General features: G+C 35.7%; 2 protein-coding genes across 3 annotated transcripts in view; both read left to right on the top strand.

The window, feature by feature from the left end:
* SPDL1 (spindle apparatus coiled-coil protein 1) overlaps positions 1-22,488 on the top strand; it is a 367,882-nt gene that overhangs the window by 212,188 nt on the left and 133,206 nt on the right. The window lies entirely within an intron of this gene.
* The window catches only part of DOCK2 (dedicator of cytokinesis 2), a 221,710-nt gene that overhangs the window by 168,349 nt on the left and 30,873 nt on the right, over positions 1-22,488 (top strand). The window contains exons 33-38 of the mRNA XM_075511018.1: positions 3,718-3,866; positions 11,421-11,506; positions 17,174-17,330; positions 18,483-18,523; positions 19,992-20,082; positions 21,131-21,250. Coding sequence (XP_075367133.1) covers positions 3,718-3,866; positions 11,421-11,506; positions 17,174-17,330; positions 18,483-18,523; positions 19,992-20,082; positions 21,131-21,250 — 644 coding nt within the window. The remainder of the gene's footprint in view (positions 1-3,717; positions 3,867-11,420; positions 11,507-17,173; positions 17,331-18,482; positions 18,524-19,991; positions 20,083-21,130; positions 21,251-22,488) is intronic.

Here is a 22,488-nt window from a genome sequence, read left to right on the forward strand (position 1 = left end):
ATCAGAAGTTTATATTTTAAGAATGGTGTGGAATCTTCTCAGTGCCTGCAATAAAAGAGCATTTTTTCCCACTAGTATCAACATTTTTTGCGTTATTAAAATTTTAGCCAAAATATATCCATACTATCAAAAATCTGAAGATACTTGAATAAAACTTGAATAAAAAGGGTCACTTTCATGAATACAAGGCAAGATTTAAACTGATTGGCTGGGAATGAATGGGAGGCAGAATTTATTCTGAACTAAATACCAAGTAGTCATAAGCAGAATATGAAGAATGTTAAGAACCTCATAGCTACTCAATTTATTGATCTCAAGGACCTGCTAAGCAAAGTAACTGTGTACAGATGAACCAGGTTTTTACATGCTGTTCACTCTGTATGTGAGTTGATTGAGGAATTTTCTCTTTAAATTTTGAGGCAAATTTTTTAAAAGTTTTTATTTCAATTAGACTTTGCAGGAAAGCTTCTGTTGATAGAAGGATATTATTTTCTTTCTGTGGGCTGATGAAGTCTCCAGTTTATGATTTGCACCAAATAGGCAATAACCCAACAATTAAGCTATCTTGTAGGATATGAAGATGGTTTTTGTGACTGATTTTGAAGATGAACTTGAGCCTTAGCTTCTCTGAGGTGGGGAAGGAGAGATCCGTCTTCCTTTTCTCTTCCAATGGATGTTTTGTTACTTATGCAAAAATTCCAGCAAGGCATTGTCAAGATATATTGAGGAAAAAAAGCCTCTTGAAGGCCCTATTAAGTTAAAGAGTAAAAAATTATTCAGAAATTTATACCAGAATGAAACATCCAGTGGAATAGTGTTAGCGTTATCACTGAAGGATAGCTCTTCAGCTTTGAGCATGGAAAAAGCATCCAGCTTATTCCATACAGAAATCAACATACAGTATTAATGTGGATAGTGCGTTGTATGCTTTCCTCTTCCATATAATCTACTGTTTTATTCATAAATACAATGTAGTGCAGCACACATCCCTGTCTCCCTGATATACCATATTTATTGCAAAGAAACATTATCTCAAAATGGGGACGTTTTCTTCCCTTGGTGGGGTGTCAATGCCTGCTGTAGAGGCAAAAGTAATTCCATGTTTCTCCTTTTAGTGTGTTCACATTCCACTTTCCTCTCACCCCTGAATTGGTCAAGTAAGTTTTGCAGTGTGTTTGAATCTCTGACACAGCAATGTTGCAAGGTAAAATAAGCTGTGGAGAGGCCATGATATCACCCTATATTATTACACAAGGAAGCCAACTATGATTTAAATAAAATGCATTGAAAGGGATTGTTTCTTATTAACTGAACTTATGTAGAATATTTGTTTTATCTTGGAAAATTTTTCTAAAGTTCTTCTATTAGGACATGTCAAATTTATTTATGATCTCTATTAAACTTTCTAGTTTCCTAGGTGTACCAGCGTATCAGTGCTTGCTTGGATATTTTAAATGTTTTCATCACCTTGCACATACTCCTTCTGGTGATATATACCCCTTTCAATCTTTCTTTTCTTAAATTTTTTCTTTTAGTATTTTTAGTAGAAAAATTTTTGTTAGTACATCAGTATAGTCTGATGTATCAAAAAGATGTAGTCATGATTTTAAAGGATTTTATACTTTTGCTGATTAATTGGTGAACTCTCAAACCTGTTTTCAGCATAGTCATTAATTTTCTAGTTTGACACCATCATCCTTTTTAATACTGATAGGTGTAAATTAGAAATTAATAATTTTCAAATGAGCTCTTGATTCTAGAACCATTAACATCTGTTCCTTAAAATAAAATTCCAAGTTTTCACTTTACTACGAAGTACAACAAATCTTGCAGAAACACTCTTCCACTTGTGTGTATTTGAGGTTTGCTGTTTGCATTCTACTCAGGCTGAATCTGAGAGTCCATCTTAAAAACAGCAAACACAATGGCTTTATAAAGATTTAAGGGCCTTTAACAGTTTTGTCTAGCATAATGTTGAAGACCAAAGGGTTGTTTTCTAATATCCCAATGCATTATTACTTTATTTAAATAATATTGTGTTACACCCAATGGAAAAGGCAATGAGGCATACCAATTGAGAAATGTTTCAAACTAATACGTAATAATTCTCACTTAATAATAAATGCCCCTTCCATTTATTTTCCATAATTTTCAGGCTCCTCCTGTGGCTTTAACAAAAAGTAATCTCCATTCTGAAAAGCAGTGGAGCATCTTAAGTATAATGCATGTTTGACGGATATATATACAGCAAGACTGAAACAGGCAAATGCGTGTCAAAGAATCTCATACTGTGACCTCTAGAGTGCCTTTCAAATTATAAATTGAATTGCCTTGTTCTCTGGGGCAGATTATCTCCCTTTGTCCATTTCAGTCAGTTGGTCATTGTGAGGTTTGAGGAGATGTTACTCTTGATTCCTGAAACGGAAATAACAGTTGCTGATGGCATGATAGTCTTCAAAAAGCCTTCTAATTTTTTTTTTTTATTTTTTAATTTTATTTATGTATTTATTTATTTAAAGTTGTGTGCTAAGGTCTTTTGTTTTTAAGTGTAAGATTAGTCTCTTGCTCAAGCAATAGGTATTGCTATAGTTTATCTAAAAGTTTCTCTCTTTTCTATTCATGTAAGAGGATTGCTTGGGAGAAGGAAGATTTTGAGTGGTGAATGGATAGCTATCTAGTACATGAATTTCTGTGGTTTTCAAAAATTATAGACCTGTGAGGTCTAATACATATAGGTATTGGAAGTTACTCAGTTGTCATAAGATTCTTTTCAATCTTACTGACATTACCGATTTAATTAGGACTAATAATGATTTTAATCAACATGAGTGGAAGAAAAAATAATGTTGCATAAAGGTGTTGAAGTCATAGTTCAGTTATGCTTAGAGTTACATTAGTATGGCGCCCATATGAGAGGAAAACCAGAATCAGAATACTTTTTCATTATGGAACAAGTCTAGTCATATTTGTTTACGAGAATATTTGTATCTCCCTACAAGCTTTAGGCAATATTGACATTGTTATGCAGGTCATTGGATTTTGCTGGTGGTCTGCTCCACATATCAAATGTTTTTCTTCCCCAAGAAACAAGCAGCATTTGAAGAACATCTTGGACCTGGTTGAGTTTTCTGCAGATTTGGATGTTCGTTGGCAGCTGATGTAACAGTTGTGCTACAAGATAATTTTGTGTGGTTTGGGGAGTTGAGTTGTGTAGATAGTGTTTCTATTATTGCTTGCAATGTTTGATGCAGTGGTTGGTTTGATTTATTGGTTGCAATGTTTGATGTTATTCAGAAATGAATGCAAGTAATGTTTTTCTCCTTCATAAGCTAGAAAGGTTACAGCATGTGGCATTACCATGTGGCACTCTCCTACTGAGAAAATTTGGGGTAATCTTAGGATTTTTTATTACGTTCTACTCTGAGTATTTAAAAGGAGATGTCAAAAGCTGAAAAACAGATGTTCACTGAAAATGTCAACTCAGCTGGCATACAGGCTTACTTCTGGCACTGAATTCTGGCATCTTAGTATGAGAGTATATCCATTAACATGCTTTCAGCTTTTGAGAAGGAATAGAGATGAATGACTAAGTTGTAAGACTTTACCAACATAGATGGTTTAAAACACTGTTTTAAATGATTGCATGTCCTAAATGTTTTCTAAAAAAAATTTTTTTTTTCTCTCCTGTCAAATACTCAATTTGTGTTTCTGTTTCAGGCCAGAATAAAATTTGCTTTATTCCGGGGATGGTTGGACCCATCTTGGAAATGACTCTTATTCCAGAAGTTGAACTAAGAAAAGCCACAATCCCAATTTTCTTTGACATGATGGTGTGTGAATATCAAAGGACTGGAGAATTCAAAAAGGTAATTAAAAATACTCTGTGTGAAAACTCATTAAAATGTCATGTGGTCAGTTTATTTCTAGTAAATATGTGCTGTGTGGGCTTTTCTGCTTACAGAAAGTAAAATCCAAAGTATTAAGAACAAAAGGAATGGCTCCTGTACAAGTGAGTGTAGGCTCTCCGGAGTGATTTATTTGGACTTAAGTAAAACTTTTGCCACAAAGACAGCAATAAGGCACTGGAATAGGGGTCCAGAGAGGTTGCAGGATCTTTATCAAAATTTTCAAAATTTTACTGAAAAAGATTCTGAGCAACAAGACATGACATTGAAGTCAGCCCTCAGTTAAGTAGGAGGTAGAATTAAATGACCTCTAGGGGTCCTTTCTAATCTAAATTTTTCATTATTTCCCTTCCTTGTGACATAGTGATAAAACAAACATGTGATAAACCAAAACTTCCTATTTTCAATACAGAATATCTCACAGAAGTAGCAGTGAATAGTTAATTATATATTACCAAATTTCTCAGGAAACTAACCTTTCTAAATATTTATTGTGAGAAAAATAACCACTGTGAAGAACTGACATTCCTAAAATATTTTTTACATTTCTCATGTGTTCTTGGGCTTACATAGTTATTGATAGAGTTAAAGGGTAGATGTTTATTCTTAGTGAACGTATTGGAGTCTCGTATCTTTCTGAGCTAACAGCTGTAAAACATTATTAAATGAGTGAATAGAGGTGTTCTCAGCAAGCTCCTCTGGTGCATGTGATTTATAATTGCTGTAAATACCCATATTTCTTACTCTCAGTTCTTGAAATTTTATTATGCATAAGGATTTCAGAAGGATGAGAGATCATCCCATTAGCAGAAACCAGGTTTGTATGGCTTGGTGCTTCAGATAGATTCATGTATAAAAAATGGAGAGGATTTGTGGTTTGCTATTGAAGTGTGTTCAGAGATGTGGAGATTTCTTGGTTCTGTTAGATAGATAAACAGGTTGTTTTAAAGCCAAATTGATGCCAATGACAATTAGGCACACTCTGTTTAAGTTAGAGGAGAAATACCCTTTCCAGGGCTTAATTTTGGCACAGACACTTTAAAACTTTTCTTTATATTTCTGCCAGCTTTTTTATTTATTTTGGTTCAAGCAACTGGCTTTTTTGCAGCTTGTTGAGAAACTGCGGGAAAGATGCTTGGGAAGAGGTTTTTTTGTTCAGATCCAGCGTCTGTGAAATTATTACCTCTTAGAGAAGTAATCAATTCTCTACCTGCTGAATAAGTACTAGGAAGGATTTAAGAGGTGGATGATTTTTAACTGGTGTTCAACTTGCACAATAGTCACAGATTTCTGTCTTACTGCAGTAAGTCCACAGACTTCAGCTCTAGAACATGACTGGATTGGATGTTTTTGCTTAATATTGCCTTGTCCTGAAACTGCCATGTACCTATGTTACCCATGTTACTAATACACATATATACACTAATAGACATACTACTTACACATAGAAATTAATTCTGAGCCCTTTAAAATTCTTTTTCAGCCTGGACCAGCTAGAGTATTTTTTTCTCTGTTTCTCTATATTTCAATGATAGTTCTTTATTCTCTAGTATTGGTATAGTATGTGCTGTTCCGCTGGCAATCTTTAATTTGTACTTTAATTACAGAGAAAGAGCTAATATTAGAGCAGCAAAACCTGCAAGTAATAGGACAAAGAATTGTTCTGGATCCCAGAGTACTCCTAACGAACCAAAATTCTTTGTGGCCTCTAAAGAAAAAATAAGGTTCCCTCTTATTTGACTCTCCTATTAAAAAGATAATTAAGAAATAGTACTAATGTAGTAGTCCTTTCCTTCTACTCATCAGAAAACAGGACTGCTGTTTCTACTGAAAAATTTATAGTTTTCTCTGAGAACATTATGGGAAGTGTCTCTTAAATGAAGACTCTGAGATCTGAAGCAATTATTTTGAGGAGCAGTGTAGAGCCTATTCAGTACACCACTGAGATGAAACATTCACTGCCAACTTCTGTTGAAATACTGGATGACTACACGCTGCTCAGTTCTGCTGGAGTTAGTCCTATACTGCTATTAATGTTTCTCATATGCATACTATACAGGTTTGCAAATTCACATTCAGCAATGACCTTTTACATGTAGGCATCTCACTGACAATAAATAGCAACGTATTTTCTCAATTTTCCCCTTCGTCCAGACAGCAGAATATTTTAACCGTTCTATGTTCGTTTAAAACAGTGCTATTCATGTTTTCATGAACATTACTTTCCTACTCAGTTGTCTTAAAATATGCTATACCTGGTGCTGAGCTGGAGAAGTCGCCTATGCTGTTGCATTGCGTGTACACACTTGTATCCAAGTTCTTGTGTATCACGGTGTCCTGGTTTCAGCTGAGACAGAGTTAATTTTCTTTATAGTGGCTGATATGGGGCTATGTTTTGGATTTGTGCTGAAAACAGTGTTGATAATACAGGGATGTTTTAGTTGTTGCTGCACTAGTCAAAGACTTGTCAGCTTCCCATGCTCTGCCAGGTGCAGAAGAAGCTGGGAGGGGACACAGCCAGGACAGTTGATCCAAACTGACCAAAGGGCTATTCCATACCACATGATGTCATGTTCAGTATATACAGCTGGGGAAAGAAGAAGGAAGGGGGGACGTTCGGAGTGATGGTGTTTGTCTTCCCAAGTAACCGTTACACGTGATGGAGCCCTGCTTTCCTGGAGATGGCTGAACACCTGCCTGTCCATGGGAAGGAGTGAATGAATTCCTTGCTTTGCTTTGCTTGCGTGCGTGGCTTTTGCTTTCCCTATTAAACTGTCCTTATCTCAACCCACGAGTTTTCTCACTTTTACTCTTCTGATTCTCTCCCCCATCCCACTGGGGGGGAGTGAGCAAGCAGCTGTGTGGGGCTTAGTTGCCAGCTGGGGTTAAACCACGACACACGTCAACCTCCTGTGAAGTGTTTAAGTATTTCTATTTGAAGCATATCTATCTGGTGCTGTATTATAATCATATGAACAATTTTGATTTCGCGCACTTACAGCCATGGTTTTGTCATTTTGACTTGGTCTGAGAAATGTGAAGTGGTTTAAATTGCTCCTTCCTCCCTGCCCCTTCTAGAGAAAAGAGGAGTGTATCTGTATTGCCTAATTTTCTGCACCTATTTTTTTGCTTTTTGTGTGATGAGTGTAGAAGTTAGGCCACTCAAGACAGTGCTTCAAAGCTCCTTGAAAGAAGCAACAGCCCACTTCAGTCTTCTGTCTAAAGAGCAGTTTGCAGCATCAGCATGGCCCAGTAGATCTGGGCTTGGATGCATGGCTTCCTGCTGTCTGTGATGAATACTGGTTGAGTAATCCTGCTAGTTCTTCTGTCTCGGTATAGAATTGTACTCATTGCTGTGACAAGGTGAAACCTGAGAAATTCTACAGTGAATGGGTAGCGAGCATGTAACATCTGTCAGTTATCTTAAAACTCTAAATTTGAATAGAATGTGGATTTTTTTTTTTTTTTAGGTTGCTCTCAGGGATAGATCTAAGGATTTTTAAATAGAGATTTTTACATATTATGTAGCTTATAAATCTGTTTCTTTAAGAAGCTGTTTTAACATAATTGCACTTCTTGATTTTAGGGGCAAAAACATTTGATTGGCTTATATACTGGAATAACTGATCTTTGACATTTGCTGGTCCTGTTTAGCTGAATCTCAGGACAAAAATGAAGAATATCAAATATTCTGGAGAAAAATGGAGAATGTTTGGCCTTTGTTTTTGAGAAATGCTGAGTAATTTTTCTGGTTGGAGAGTTTTAATCATGACCTACTTGAAGGAAATACATGTAGTAACATGTTTTCAGTTAGAATGTCATGTTCCCTACAACTGAAAGAATTGTCCTTTCTAAAACATAAGTCTGAAGATATGCACAACCTACTTGGTGCTCCTAAAGGAAAGAACTATTTTGTTATATGTAGTCTTGGGCTTGGCTTCTTCAGCTCAAGGCTGAACTATTTGATGAGGATATATTTAAGTAAGGAAAAATATCTTTCATTGCAGTTATCTGATAGTACTGCATGTAAAATACTATAGTAATTCTTTCTACTATGAAAGGCTTCCAGTTCTCTGATGGGATGATCTGGATCCCAGTCTGCCAAAGCTTTCAATTACACAGAAACACTCCAGGGAGAAAACAGAGTTATTCATATACTGAAAGCTGTGTTAAATTCTGTGTGAAAGAAAAACATGAAAATTTGCTGTGTTAGTACAGTGGTGAATTCTCTGTCATTTTTACAGTGCTTTTAATAATTATATCTGTGTAAAGCAACAGAGCTTTATTTCAATGTAGATCTCCTAGTTTTCTAGTGTTTTCTCTGTGCCTCTTGATGGCTTGTCTAGAACCTTGTGGTAGATTTTTCCCACCTCGACAATACTATGCTGAGGTTTCTTTTGTCTGAAGCTAGATCTTACTAGGACACAAATTTTTCCTTAGCACCTGGAAAAGTCTCTTTTAGACTTGCTTCCTGCTTTTCTCAAATGTCTTCTTATCTGCACTCTTCTGCATGCTTGTCTCACTAGCCTGTGCGCTTACTCTCAGAGCATGAGCAATCTTTCATTTTTAGTATGTCTCTAGTTAACTCATAGGGCAATAGAACAAACATAAACAAGAAGTCTTTCCTTTCTGCTACCTCACCATGCTGTACGTAACAATGTGAAACATTCAGTACTTACATGAAATATTAGAAACAAAAAATGAATATAAATTTTGCCACACCTGAGTAATTTATTCATATGATACTCAAAGATTTCAGTAGAAATCTTGGGGTGAGGGCATTGAGACATGTTGTGACCTCATAAAGAGGACATTGACAGCCACAATAGAAAAGTTTAAAAAAGTGGCATTAAAAACTTGTAATTCTCTAACTGTGCAGATACTTTACAAATCTATATCAAATTGTTTTCTCATATGATGATATCTCAAAATGATACAATTAGTTGGATGAGAACAAAGAATGACTACAGCTGCACTAAGACTTTGAGAGTCATGTGAGGGCATACCCAAATGAAATGGAAGCTTAGTGAAAGTGTATCTCCAGGCTTTCAGCAGTGCTAAAAGCCCAGACTATGAATCAAGCTGATGGATCTTGGAATGCTTTTATAAATTCTAGAGTTTTCATATAACAAGCCAAAAAGATATGTCAAAGAATGAAGTACCGAAGAAAATTATCAGGCAAGAGTCTTAGAAGCAATAAAGGTACTCAGTAAAGGCTAAGCACAGAACAAGGTTGAACTGACTTAGGTAACCAGAGAGTATAAAAAGTATTCCCATTGTAGTTAGAGCTAGAGACTGGTTAATAAAAGAATGACTCTGCTTTGAAAGGGATTTCCACCAGTGTTGTACTTATATTTGTGCTGAGTTTCCAACATGCAGGTGTGAAAAGATACCTGTTTCTTCACGACATAATATTTGAAGCTTAGGAAAATTATGTTAATGGTCTGGCTGCCTTTTAGTGATTTTTTTTTTTTTTCTAACATCTTAAAACCCTCAGCATTTTAATGTTTATTTCTGCTAAGCTTATTGAATTAAATTATTTTCTGCCATGAAATCTTTTTATGTTACATTAATTTTAATTAGTTTTCTGTTTTCCAAGATTGATATATCAGCTAGGTTATTTTAAAACACTAGTTTTTGAACTTTTTTTTTTTTTTAATTGTTTCAGATCATGTCTGAAGGACAACAATGGGCTAGTATACCTAGTAATTTGGCTCAAAATGCCTGGGTCTATACTGGACAATGTTAATGGGGGTATATTTTCCTTGGAAACTTCTCCCAGTAAATTTCCAACTGACTTAAGTTACTTTTTCTTTTTTTCTGTTTTTGTTTTTGTTGTTTTTTTTTTATTATTTTCCATTGATATTTTGGGGGGTTTTATTGAGAAATAAAACACAAAAAAACTCTCATCTTTTGTGTTTCTGTTACAACTATGATACATAACTATCAACTATTTGAGGACATTTTTCGAATATGCAGATCTTAATGCTTTAAGGTGCTGGGAAAGGGGGAAAAAGCCCGCAAACAAACCATAGGCATGTATTATAGTTTCCACAATTTTAATTTCCCAGACCTGAATGCAGTCTGCATAATATATGGTAAAGGCATTGCAAACTAATTACAAATTCTGATCTAAACATGTTAGATTGGATTAACCCTTTCAAAATAATAAAGCAGTTTCCTGTGTATAATGTATTGCAAAGGCTTTGAAATGACAAATTACAACTGTATATTTATATTGCAATAACACAAAAACATTTTAAAAAGGCTTTATATAATTAAGGTATGATCCTGCAAAGTGCTGGGTTAAAATATAATCCAACATATACTTCCATTTTGTTAAGAGGTAATAGTATATTACTATGGTAAATTAATGCTATATTACCTAGAAATTCTCCAGAGATGTTGCCAGAGTTTATTACACTTTAAAGATGGCAAGCTATTGTGGTTGACAATTCACAGGCATATTTGTAACAACAACTTTGCAGGTTAGCATTAGTTTCCCAGACAACTTTTTCTTCACCTGGGTGACAAGGTCTGAAAACAGGTTTTATCTTTTTCTGAATACTGTGAGATACTGTTCCCTTGCTTAATTACATAAAACTACCTGAAGAGTATAAGAGAGATTGTTACTGGGTGTAACAGGAATGGCAAGTAAATAATATAGATAACATCTTGAGATACCCAGCTTCAAGAGATTTATTATAGGAATGACTGAACCCAGTAGTTAGGTTGAAGTTTCAAGGGTGACTGTGCAGACTGGGATATAGTGCTTCTCTATAAGCTAAGTTTGGGAGAAAAGGAAACCTAGAAGCCTTGGAGTTTTAAGAGTTGGCTGATTAGTGATAGCTAACAATGTGTGACCAGTGGAGAAATATTAACAGGTTTTCTCTCTTTGTATGCACACAGACTGCATAGATTCTTTTTCAATTCAGAGAGGGGAAAAAGGTACTTTTTGACCTTACAAGTTTAGAAATAAGGCTGCTGATGGCTCCAAATGAAGTAGTGTCACAACTGTAAAGTAAAATTTAAAAAATGATGCAGTAGAGGGGAAAGAATTGTGTTTAACTACAAAAATAGCTTGTTTGCTGTCTTTGTTTATATGTCACTGTTTCCTAATTAGGGTCTAGATAGACCCTATAGCAATTAGGGTCTATCTAGATAAACAAATAGCAATTAAATAACGTATTGCATACTGTAGGATTGTTCATATTTTATCTGGATGAAAGTGATTCTACTTACTCTGAAATCCTGCATTTCAAATCAGAGATATTCTATGAAATCCCACAATACAGACACTGTAAGCCTGTTTCCTCAGGTTATTTTATCAGTTTGTACTAAGAAACAGGTATCTGGAGATAGTCAGATGAGCATTATTCAACTGGAATATATTCAAGCATTTAACCCTAGGGAATATGTGATATAATCATACAAAGATATTCTTTTGATGCCATATTGAAATGTGTTTGACCTCTGGATATCTGCTCAGTGTTTTGATTTTTCTTTCTTTATTAGTTTGAAAATGAAATCATTTTGAAATTGGACCATGAAGTGGAAGGAGGACGTGGGGATGAACACTACATGCAGTTGTTTGAGTCCATGTAAGTAGTGCATGAGAATAAATGCCTTCAGGATGTGTTTTTATTTTATTGTTCCCACTTCTCAAGTTGGTAACCTCACTTAAAAATACAATAGAATCTTAGCAGCTTTTTTTATGAAGGGGCTGGAAATAGCATGCTGTTTCAGTAAACCTTATTTGAATTGTAGTTTTGCTCATTGAAACTATTTTCCTGGTTGCTTTTCAGTATTTTGTGCTCCAGCTAAATTATGAAGAAATTATACCTAACCTGCATTTCTCTATCCTACTTTCAAGCCAAGATAGTAAAATATTCACCCCACTTTTTAGGTTTTTCTGCATTTTTCTTTATAACCTTTCTTGTTTTTATTTCACACTAATAGGAAGGTATTTTAAAATGTCTTACTTGCTTTTCTCAATGTCTAGATTGGACTCCAAGAGATTATTCTCTGAATTTACATAAAGTGACTATCCTGGAATGAGAATATTGTGAAGTGCTCCAGTTTAATAAAAATGTTTCTATTTCTGTATTTCTAACAATCCTGAAGTCTGATATAGCATCTCCTTCTTTTCTTGGCTGCCCACATTCAGTTTTATTCTCAGATTTCAAAGCTGTGTCTTCACTTGTGGCAGGCTGGGTGTGTGATGTATTGGACAGTGGTGGAATCCTTGCGTCTGCCTCTGAGAATTTGTTCCTAGCTTTGTTCCTTAGACTGTGACAGTGAGAAAGTACATCGCTCATCATACACTTTCTCAAGCATTGATAGCCTAGTAGTTACTAAGCATAAAAATGCTGGAGCACTTTGGCTATGGCTACATGACAAAATTCATATGGCTACATTCAAAATTCATATTCAAAATTCAAAATACTGAATTATATAATTAAATAATAGTATGTAAATGTCACCTTATGTAAACAATATGTAATTATATTCTAATTAAATAGTATAATTTAAAAGAAATGTCATTTAAATCAAACATAATTTAAATGTTTGCTATGTTCCTTTAATTTCTGTCCTATGAGGAGGCAGATAAAATATAGAGAGGCAGACTTGAAAAAAGTAAAACTACTGACACTTTTTAAGCAATATAAAACTATTTTTTGAAAATGATACACTGGCAAGGACAGATGAAGTTTTAAAAATGTCTCTTTCACTTCCTAACATGCACTACTATGTAAATTGAGAGCAATAAAGTAATTTTTCAATGTTGAATGTTTACTCTTTGGCTCCAAGTCTTAGGATAGCTAAGAGGTGATGCAGAGATGTTCAGACTAGCTCTTGGTATGACTGAAAACAGGCCTGTAAGTACATAGTTTTCTTGATCACACTGCTGCAAAGCCTAAACTGCAATGCCTGCCTGAACTGTCGCTACAATTCATCATCTCCAATACCGGGGGTTCAGCTGACACAGTGGACATTTATTGCAGTGCTAAACTTTCCTTGCTGCTAGTAAGTTTTTTTCCAAATATCCATACTAAATCTTCCTTGCCTCAATTTAAGCCAATTATTTTTTGTTTTACCCACAGGAGACATAAAGAATCATTTATTCTGCTTCTCTTTGCAGCAGCTTTTAACAAATTTGAAAGTTGCTATCAAGTTTCCTTTGGTCTTCTCTCTAGGGTGAACAACCCCAATATTTCAGTTTATCATATGCAATGTTTTCTGGACATTCCTACAATGTCTACATCTACATTGCCTTAAAGCTGGAGAGAGTATTCAAACTGAGATTTTTATCAATGCAAAGAGAAAAGCTTCCTTCAGATCTTTTTTATGAAAGTCTTTGAAGTTTACTTTTTCTGAGCTGTGTAACATTGCTTATCTTGTTTACATTTTACTCTTACATTCAAATATTTTTCTAGAGAACTGGTACCTATCCAGTTAAATCCCATTTTTCAGTAGTGCAGTTAAATAGTCTCATCAAACATACTACATAGCATTTGATCTTCCTGCCTTTCCAAGGTACCCTTCTTTCTTTGACATATCTGGTTTTTTTCCCCCTTGATAGTCTCCCATGTTCTACAAGATTTCAAGTTCAAGGTTTCCACATTTCTAAAGATGTCACTTCATATTATCTCCAGATAATATTTTTTGTTCCATCCCTGAAGTTGTTTAATGAAGCCTGTAGAGGGACAGTTGAAGCAGAGTCTGGTGACTTGTCTGTGGTAGGACCCTGTTCTCTCTGTTGTTTTTCTTTGGTTTTTTTTGTTTTGTTTTAAATTTTCCTACCTTCACATGTTTCAAAGCAGGGATTTCAAGCCTCTGTCCCCAACTCCCTGTTCCAAATGGATAGAGACCCAGTTAAACTGGGCTCTAGATTTATTAATTTGGTCATGTTTTCATCAACTAATTTCCTGTAACTGTCCATATTCCTGCACAGTTCCAGTTGCCACCTGAATGCAGATATTTAGCAGTAGTCAATGACCGTCATGTGTTGATGCTTACCTCTGTAACCAACACTTACCCACACTGGTAAGTGTGGATTAGTTGCTGGGAATTTCCCCATAACCAATAAACTAAGTAGGATCATCAGAATTTTAATCACTGCCTTGCACTTGTCCCTAGTCCTAAATGTTAGCATGTGCTATGGCAGGGTTATGAGCTGTGCTAATGAACGCTGTCCCAGACAACACCAAGGAAGAGTTGGGATACTATGGAACAGGTGGGAGGCTGTTCTAAACAGGCAGAATAGACAAGGCTACCCTGTTTTCATAAAACGGAGGAGAATCTAGCTATATGAATACTTGTGCTATGCCACTTTTCCTTAGGCTCAGAAAATGAATTCTAGCATGTTTTAGTTACTAATGTAGGCACAACAGAAAAGAGCATTTGGAAGCTTTCCAGTTCCCCATCATTGCAGTGGCCCATGTTATGCAGTTGTTTTCTCGAGCTTTATTGAAAATATTTTTTATTTTAAAACTTCCATTTTTTTCAAGCTCTGTTTAAAAATTCAAGGGTTTCTTGATCCCTCCTGGGGAAAAAAAATCTTCTGTAGTTTTATGGGTCCTTTTTGTTGGGATTACTGTATAAAGCTGAGCAAGACAACTTTTTAAATCTTCCCTCATGAGACAGGTATTCCTCTCTCTTGTTCATTTGTAGTTCTCCTCTATGTGTACTCCAGTTCATCTTTCTTTAGTGACTGGAGTTATGTACTATATCCTGGGTGAGATCTAGCAATAGCTTGCATTTTATGTCAATGTTTTTCTACTTGTGTTGGAAAGAAACGTGGTGCCTTGGTGACTCATGTTCGTTTCACAGTCAAGTAATGTTCATGGATCTGCCTTGTTTGCTGTCACTCCAAGTGAACCTATGGCAAAAGTTCATAATAGTCACTTAAATGGTGACTGTACTTTCCTTTGTTAGCATCTTATCCTCTTTCTGATACTTACATATGTAAAATAACCCCATTTTTCCTGTATAGTATTCCAATCTCCTATATGATTCTGAGGCTTTCTTACTTTCTTTTCCACAGATATCATTTAATGTGCTCCAGCCTATTCTGTCGATTGTCAACTCTTCAGACTCTTTAGTATTTAACATTCCATTTGCAATATGTTTAATGTCGTGAGCTATGTTTCAATAATTATTTAAGCATTTCAGTTATTGTTTCAGACTAGTCAAACAACAGCAATTAAAGTATTCTGGGTTTATCTGTTAGCCTCTGCCTGTCACATCTTGTAAAATATAAATGTTCTTTCAGACGTGCATGTACACACTCCCTCTGTCTCAGCAAAATAACTCTGTGTTGGATCTGTACAATCAAAGGAATGAATATTAGGTGCTGTTTTTACTTTGCTTGAGTTAGAACTTTGAGACTGGGTACTTTACTGGGGTCCCATTCTAAGCCAAAGCTTCGAGGATTTCTTTGCAGTTGAAGTTAATATGAATATGTATTTTCTGAAGACAGTTTAAATAATTCTGAGGAGTAAAAAGTTATTTTTGCAATTAATTAAAACTTAGTACTTTATAATGAAAGTTTAAAAAACTAATAGTGTACTTAAAGAGTAATAATAAATTATTAAATATATTTGCCTATAAATTGAGTGCTGTTAATGAAACACTAAGAGATCAGAAATTAATAACAATGTGTCACTGTGTGCTTAAGCTGAGCAGTTCCAGAATATTTCCGGGATAATTTTGCAATTGTTAGTTTGTTTTTACTATTTTCCTGTGAGAATACATGGTGATTTTTGTATGTTATTAATAGAATATGCCAAATATACACGTAACTACTTTATGCATTGTGGTGGGTTGACCTTGGCTGGATGCCAGGTGCCCACCAAGCCGTATTATCATGTCTCCTCCTCAGTAGGACAGGGAGAGAAGAAAGTAAGATGGAAAAGAACTCATGGGTCAAGATAAAGGCAGTTTAACAAAGCAAAAGCTGTACATGGAAGCAAAGGAAAACAAAAGATTTATTCTCTACTTCCCATCAGCAGGCAATGTCCAGCCACTTCTCTGGAAGTAGGGCTTCAGTACACATAGCAGTTGCTCCAGAAGACAAACGTCATAATAACGAATGCCCCCCACTCCTCCTCCTTTCCCTTAGCTTTTATTTCTGAGCAGATGTCATATGGTATGGAATATCCCTTTGGTCAGTTTGGGTCAGCTCTTCTGGCTATGTCCCCTCCCAAGATCTTGCCCCTGCTGTCCTTTGGGGGTGAAGGGGATGTATGAGAGAGAGCCTTGATGCTGTGCCAGCACTGCTCAGCAGTAGCCAAACCACGGGTGTGTTGTTAACACCTTTCTAGCTACCAATACAAAGCACAGTACTATGAGGGCACCTATGGGGTAAATTAACTCCATCTCAGCCAGACCCAATACATGCATATATAAATATATATATATATATATATATATATATATAAAGCAGTTTGTCAGAGAGAATCCCAATGGAAAATCAGAATGCTAAGGAGAGGAAACAAGCTCTTAAGCAAAGAAAGAACATAATCCTTAATGAGATGCTGGTAATCATTTAATAAGATTTAAACAGTTAAGTTTGAAAACAAAGCTATGATAGTAATGTGAAATATCTATTCCTAAATCACTTCCGCACTTTATAGAAACAGGATATGCTAATATTTTTTTAATGTAAATTGGAATCTGATGATGATGTATAAAACTCACTTTCCTATATTTTTACCAAAAGAGGACTAACTGCTTTTTTAATCTGCAGAGAATTTATAGTTTGGTTTTGCTTATTTCTCAGTGGCAAATTGCTCTGGTGAGGTCTTGTTCGTGAATGTCTTTTTTGACATAAAATTGTAATTTATGTTAGTTTGAACTTTCTACTCACATGTAACTGTACAAAGAGAAGGAAATAATTGTTGCATTTTATATTGCATGATAATAGAGGAAAGGAAGCTCTAATGTTTGGTGCCATAGTGTGGCATTCCAGAGACTTGAGTTTGTTATACCATGGATGCAGGTTACTCCGTTCTGAAATTGTGGGTATGCCCCTTGAATTTGAAGTCATTTTCAGACAGGAAAAGTAAATGTTTCATTTTTTTCCTTTTGATTATATCCCATCTGTCTTCTGGACATCTAAATTAGCAACCCACAAAGGGAATTTCCAGTGCATTCTGCAGTTGCTTTAGCCCTAATTCAGTATTTGTCTTCGGGTCCAAACAGGTTTTCAGTTGATGGGTTGCTAATTTTCACAGTATTGTAAAAACATTTTTTTGTGTTGGCAGTCTTACAGAGTGTGCGTGTCAGTATCCCAGCATTTTTAACTTGGTTGAAAGTTTTGTCAGCCTAGTTAAAGGCCTCTTGGAGAAACTGCTGGATTACCGAACTGTGATGAATGATGAAAGCAAGGACAATCGCATGAGCTGCACTGTGAACTTACTGGTATGTTGTCTCTCATGATTCTTGTGTGAGAATGGGGAAGAGCTTTAGAATTCATTTACTAAAGATGAAGGTAAATCTTTCTGGGGATAGGAGTGGCTGACAATGCTTAGTAGTGATTTAAACTCTGAGGCGAGAGATTTTTATATCTATTTGCATGGATATACGCACAAACCTGAAAGCAACATCCACTCGGTTCTTTGGTTTTGTTTGTATGTTATATCCACTTTGATCTGTGGATAAATAAGGAAGTCTACTGTTCATACACCTTTATTTTTTGATAGGTTTAACGTAACAGTGGGCTTTTGCCAGAGTCAAGTTTTGCATGAGGACCTAACCCACTTGCTGCTTTAGCAACTCAGCAATTATGGTTTTTAAGTCTGGGGAAGAAACCTGCAAGATACACTTGCACTAAAGTGCCAAGAAGATTTGAGTCTCTGATCACCCCGTCTTTTTTTTCTATTCTTGTTTTGTAATGAGGACATCTCATAGAGAGATTCCTCCACTGGGAAATTCCTCTAAGCTGAAGAGGAACTTTCGTCAACGTTGAAGGTTGGAAAGAGAACATGATTAATACATATTGCACTCACATACTCTCTGTTCCTCAGTCATCACTGAGCAATGTGGTATAAATTTCTGCAACTCTTCAGGAGGCAATTCTTGTCATACATTTTGCACAGCCTTAGCAACTCATATACCTGCAAAAATGTTACGGTGAAAAAAATGGGCTTTAGTCCTGGAATTAGCCCCTTTAGAGGTATTGCACAACAGTGTTACATATCAACAGTGTTACAAATCACCTTCAATAAATATCAGCTTCTTTTCTGGCCATCAAGTGTAGCCAGAACATGTAATTTATTACATTAATGCATTTGGATAACAATATTTTCCTCTTCTCCAACCGAAAAACTTTCACTAATGATTTCATTAGTGAACTAGGAGAAGTATACACATGTATGTATAATAACACATACTAATAACTAATTAAAGTATTAATTGAAGCAGTAGTGCCAAGTTTAAACTTAAGATAATCTGTAAATAATATATTTCTTATGCTGTCCAACTAGCAAGAAAAGCAAAACTTCAGCATATATATCTTTTCTTGTGTTTTAATAAAAGACATTAAAGATAACTTCTAAATGTTTGTGTCCCTAGAATTTCTACAAGGACATTAACCGTGAAGAGATGTATATCAGGTATGGCAGTTGTTCTGTTGCATCTCTTTGGGAGAGGGCAATAATATTCTCTTATGAATTCTGTTTTTGTCATTGTACTTGGATTTCTGTTACTTAATGTTAGTTTACTGTCCACAATGACTCTGTTGTAGCTCTGGCCTCATTTATATTCTTATTCCTTTGTTTGCTTAGCCTTCAGTGGTTTGGAATCTATCATACGTATTCATGAGCAGCATTTTTTTCCCCAAGAATCAACTTTTAGTTGATCAAATCACTCAACGTTCATTGTCTATTGTTTTAAATAAAGAAAATGGAGCTAGATTTGAGGTTTGATGGAGGGCGTATCATACATTTAGAATGGCAGAAAAAAACATTCAAGTTTTGTAGAACTGCCAGTATCTGCCAAGTATCTTCAAGTATGCAACACTACCTGCAATGCAGAATTACTAGTAAAACATTTTTCTGTAAGAGCTATAGCTATACTGGCAAATTCTTTCAGATGTGACATGGCCTCTTACTGTCTCCAAAGGTTTTGCATGAGCTGCAGCAAATCTTGCAGTTCAAAAGCTCACTATTTCCTGCCTCTCCTCTCATTCTGCAAAATCTGCAGAATGACCTGCACCTCAGCCACTGCAGTACAAAGCCCAGAATCTCAGCTGAAATGAGCAATGAAGGTGATTCAGAGCTAAACCTGGAGCTATGAGTTAGTGGCCAGGGAGAAACAATGCTACCTCGGTGGTCGTTGCTGAGGGAGACACACTTTCAGTTGGGTTGACAACTGGGAATGGTAATGCCTTGAACTGCTGCAGCAAGGTGTCAGGGTTCCTGGGTCAAAACTCCTGTTGTGTGTAAGAGGCTGGGATGCACTTTTTCTTTCTGGCTGCTGGAAAAGATGTTGCTTAAGTCACATGATGGGCAATGGTTGTGCTTGTAGCAGCAATGCTGCCCTAGGGATCAAGGAGAACACTGGCAACGTAGAACAACTCTTCTGCCCCTACCACCTTCAAAGTTGTACAGGGACTTGTTTTGTCTTTCTGGGCTGGTATTTTCCATTTTCTCCTTTACCTTGTGTTATCTGTTGTGCTTGCATCTATTTACATGGAAAGTGTTTACATGCAATCAAAAAGTGCTACAGAGAAAGGCAGCTATCTTTAGTAACAGTCCAGAAATAATGGACTCGGAGGTCTGACTTAGACCTTGAGTCTAGTAGTTCTTCCTCTTCCTCTTCGAGGTGGAGCTGACAGCAATTCACAGAAGGAGGTTAGGTCTTTCTCCTCCTTTTGTGCACAATGTTTCAGCATACAAAGAGAACACAGAAAAGTCTGAACAAATGCACAGACCCCTCTCAGAGTGTCCTTAAAGACTCTTTGGGTAGTGACTGTATGACATCTATGACATTTGCATTACAGAGTTTATCTAGAACTTTTTTGACACTTAGTATTCCAGTCATGTCAATATCTAGTCTAATTCTTGTTCTCTCCTCTAACAGGTATTTGTACAAATTGCGAGATCTTCATTTAGATTGTGAGAATTACACGGAAGCAGCATATACCCTTCTACTCCATACGTGGCTCTTGAAGGTTAAATTTTCTAAACTCAATATATAAATAAGCTTTTGCAATTTTCAAATTTATAAATAAAATGTGACTGTCTTAATCTCTGATTTACTGCATATTAGTTATTTTCCATAGGGGTATTCAAGTTTCCAGTTAAAAATACTGCAGTAGGTCATACAAAATTAACATTAATTGCTGAAATTGTATTTTCAATAAGTGATTAAAAGCCACATATTGGTAAAAATAAACATTGTAGCAAAATAGTTTTACTTTATAGTGAGAACATTGTGGGCAAATCCTGAAGCCATTTAACTTCCATGTGGTTTTCATTTTGCCAATTTCTTACTATCGCAAACATAACAATGATGAAAATTATATGCATTTTTTTTCAGCTATCACAGCGGGACATCTGTCTTTTCATTTTAAATAATATAGATTACTCTGCCAAATTATGTTTGCTTTCTTTTGTGGCTGGTAATTATTTTTTGCTACAACTAATGTTTATTCTCATTGTAACTGACGTTATCAATAGAAATGGTCAGTAAGATGCATTTCCGTTTCAAGGGAAAATTCAAAATTTAAATGTTCCTCAGCAAAAATTTGAGATTACTTATGGAATTTCTTTTAGTGCAGAACCATATAAATTTGGCTTTTCACAGTGCTATTTCACTTGAACTTCATTTTGACTTTTCTGATCATACAAAAATATGAGGTATATTGCATGTATTGGTATAGACAAAGACAATATTATATACAAATATTCTAATACAAAAAATCAAAACCAAATCAGTCAAGATGACACCACTGAAATAAAATGAGCTAATTTTCTCACACAGATTTTTATCCAAAATTTTTGGGTGGAGGGCAGGAAGGAACACAAGTTTTTAAAATGTTATGTCTAGTCCTGGTTATCACATGAAATACAGCACTTGTTTGAAGAGGTAATGAAAACATTCCCAGTGCCTTTCCCAGTTTCTTTGCAGAAGGGTAAAAAAGACTGGACCTTGGGGATGTGTGTGTGAAATGTTGAACTCCAAAATCATATGGGTTTTTAATGTGTTTTTTTCCTCAGTGGTCAGATGAACAGTGTGCACCCCAAGTCATGTCAACAGAGTTCCAGTGTTCACAGACCTATCGACACTTGAAAGAGAATCTGTATGAGAAGATCATAGAATACTTTGACAAAGGAAAGGTAGGTCTGCAGAGTTCTTTCCCCTGCCAAATCTCTTTTTACTGTGTTACTTAGGGTAGTAGTATTTAATGAATGTGTTCTGTATAAAGCGTTTGTGTAGGAAATCCTCTTTGAAATGTGGGTCAAGTAAAAATTGTGTCCTGAAGGCTTATTCACAGAGTATATCTGTTCTATATGAACATATTCTTTCAATAACCACATTCACAAAGAAAGAGGGCTAATGTTTATACTGGACACAAGCATCTCTGTCAGGCAGTAATTTAATAATAAAAAATGTTGAATGTACTTTCCTTTACTAGGAAAAGAATGTGAACTACACAGATTGCATTTCATTATCTCCCAAAAAACCAGACAGTTCAAAATGGACATATTTGTTTCAGAGAAGTCTGAGAATTGCATCCCAAACTTAAAATGTAGTAGTTTGATGTTTAGTACCTGGGTTTAGTTCAGCTTTTTAAAAAAAATCTGTTAATAAAATTGCCTGTCAATACAATGACAGTAGAGCTGAGATTTTGGGAAATAAAGCAAAAGACTAGAAAGCAAGGAAAAATTCTGCAGTGCTGGATAATGAATCTTATGACTCAATAAGACCTTTAAGTCATTATGTCTTGTTCAGCTGTAGCCAAAGGTATGAAGTGGGAAGGCAATTCATTACTGCTTTTTGCAAAATAAAGGCATAACTCCCCCACGAGAGTCCCTCCTATAATTCAGAAGGTAGAAAGGTTTTGGTGCTTCAGCACTGTGCAGGAAAATGCAGTGCTATTTATAACTTCTGAGGTTTTTTTGTTGGCATCTGAAATAACTACAATGTAGTAGTCCCCACCCACTGTATCAGAATAATTAAATCCTCATGATTTCTGATCTACCTAGCATTCAGGATCTCCTCACATACATCAGAGGAGGTTTGCAGGAATGCAAAAGGAGGAATGCAGGAATGCAGCTGTCAGGTTCAGAACTACCTAGCCTAGGACTACATGGCACCATGAAAAAATGGCCATAATGCATGTGACAAGCAGTGTCCTTACATCAGTAGAGAATTATGCTCAGAAAACCCCTTTTGTCTCCTTTATTCTGAATAGATGAGAAGACTGACAGAATTTGAGAAATATCCTCAAGAGACAGAGTTTCTATCTGCTTTAAGATAGCTTTTGTGCTGCATATATTAAGTGCCTATAGCAGATGAGAAAAACTGTCCTAGTCTTTCCAATGCAGCTCTGTAATTCCTCACAGTAATTTTC

This window comes from Mycteria americana, chromosome 8, assembly GCF_035582795.1.
Source record: "Mycteria americana isolate JAX WOST 10 ecotype Jacksonville Zoo and Gardens chromosome 8, USCA_MyAme_1.0, whole genome shotgun sequence".
NCBI lineage: Eukaryota > Metazoa > Chordata > Aves > Ciconiiformes > Ciconiidae > Mycteria > Mycteria americana.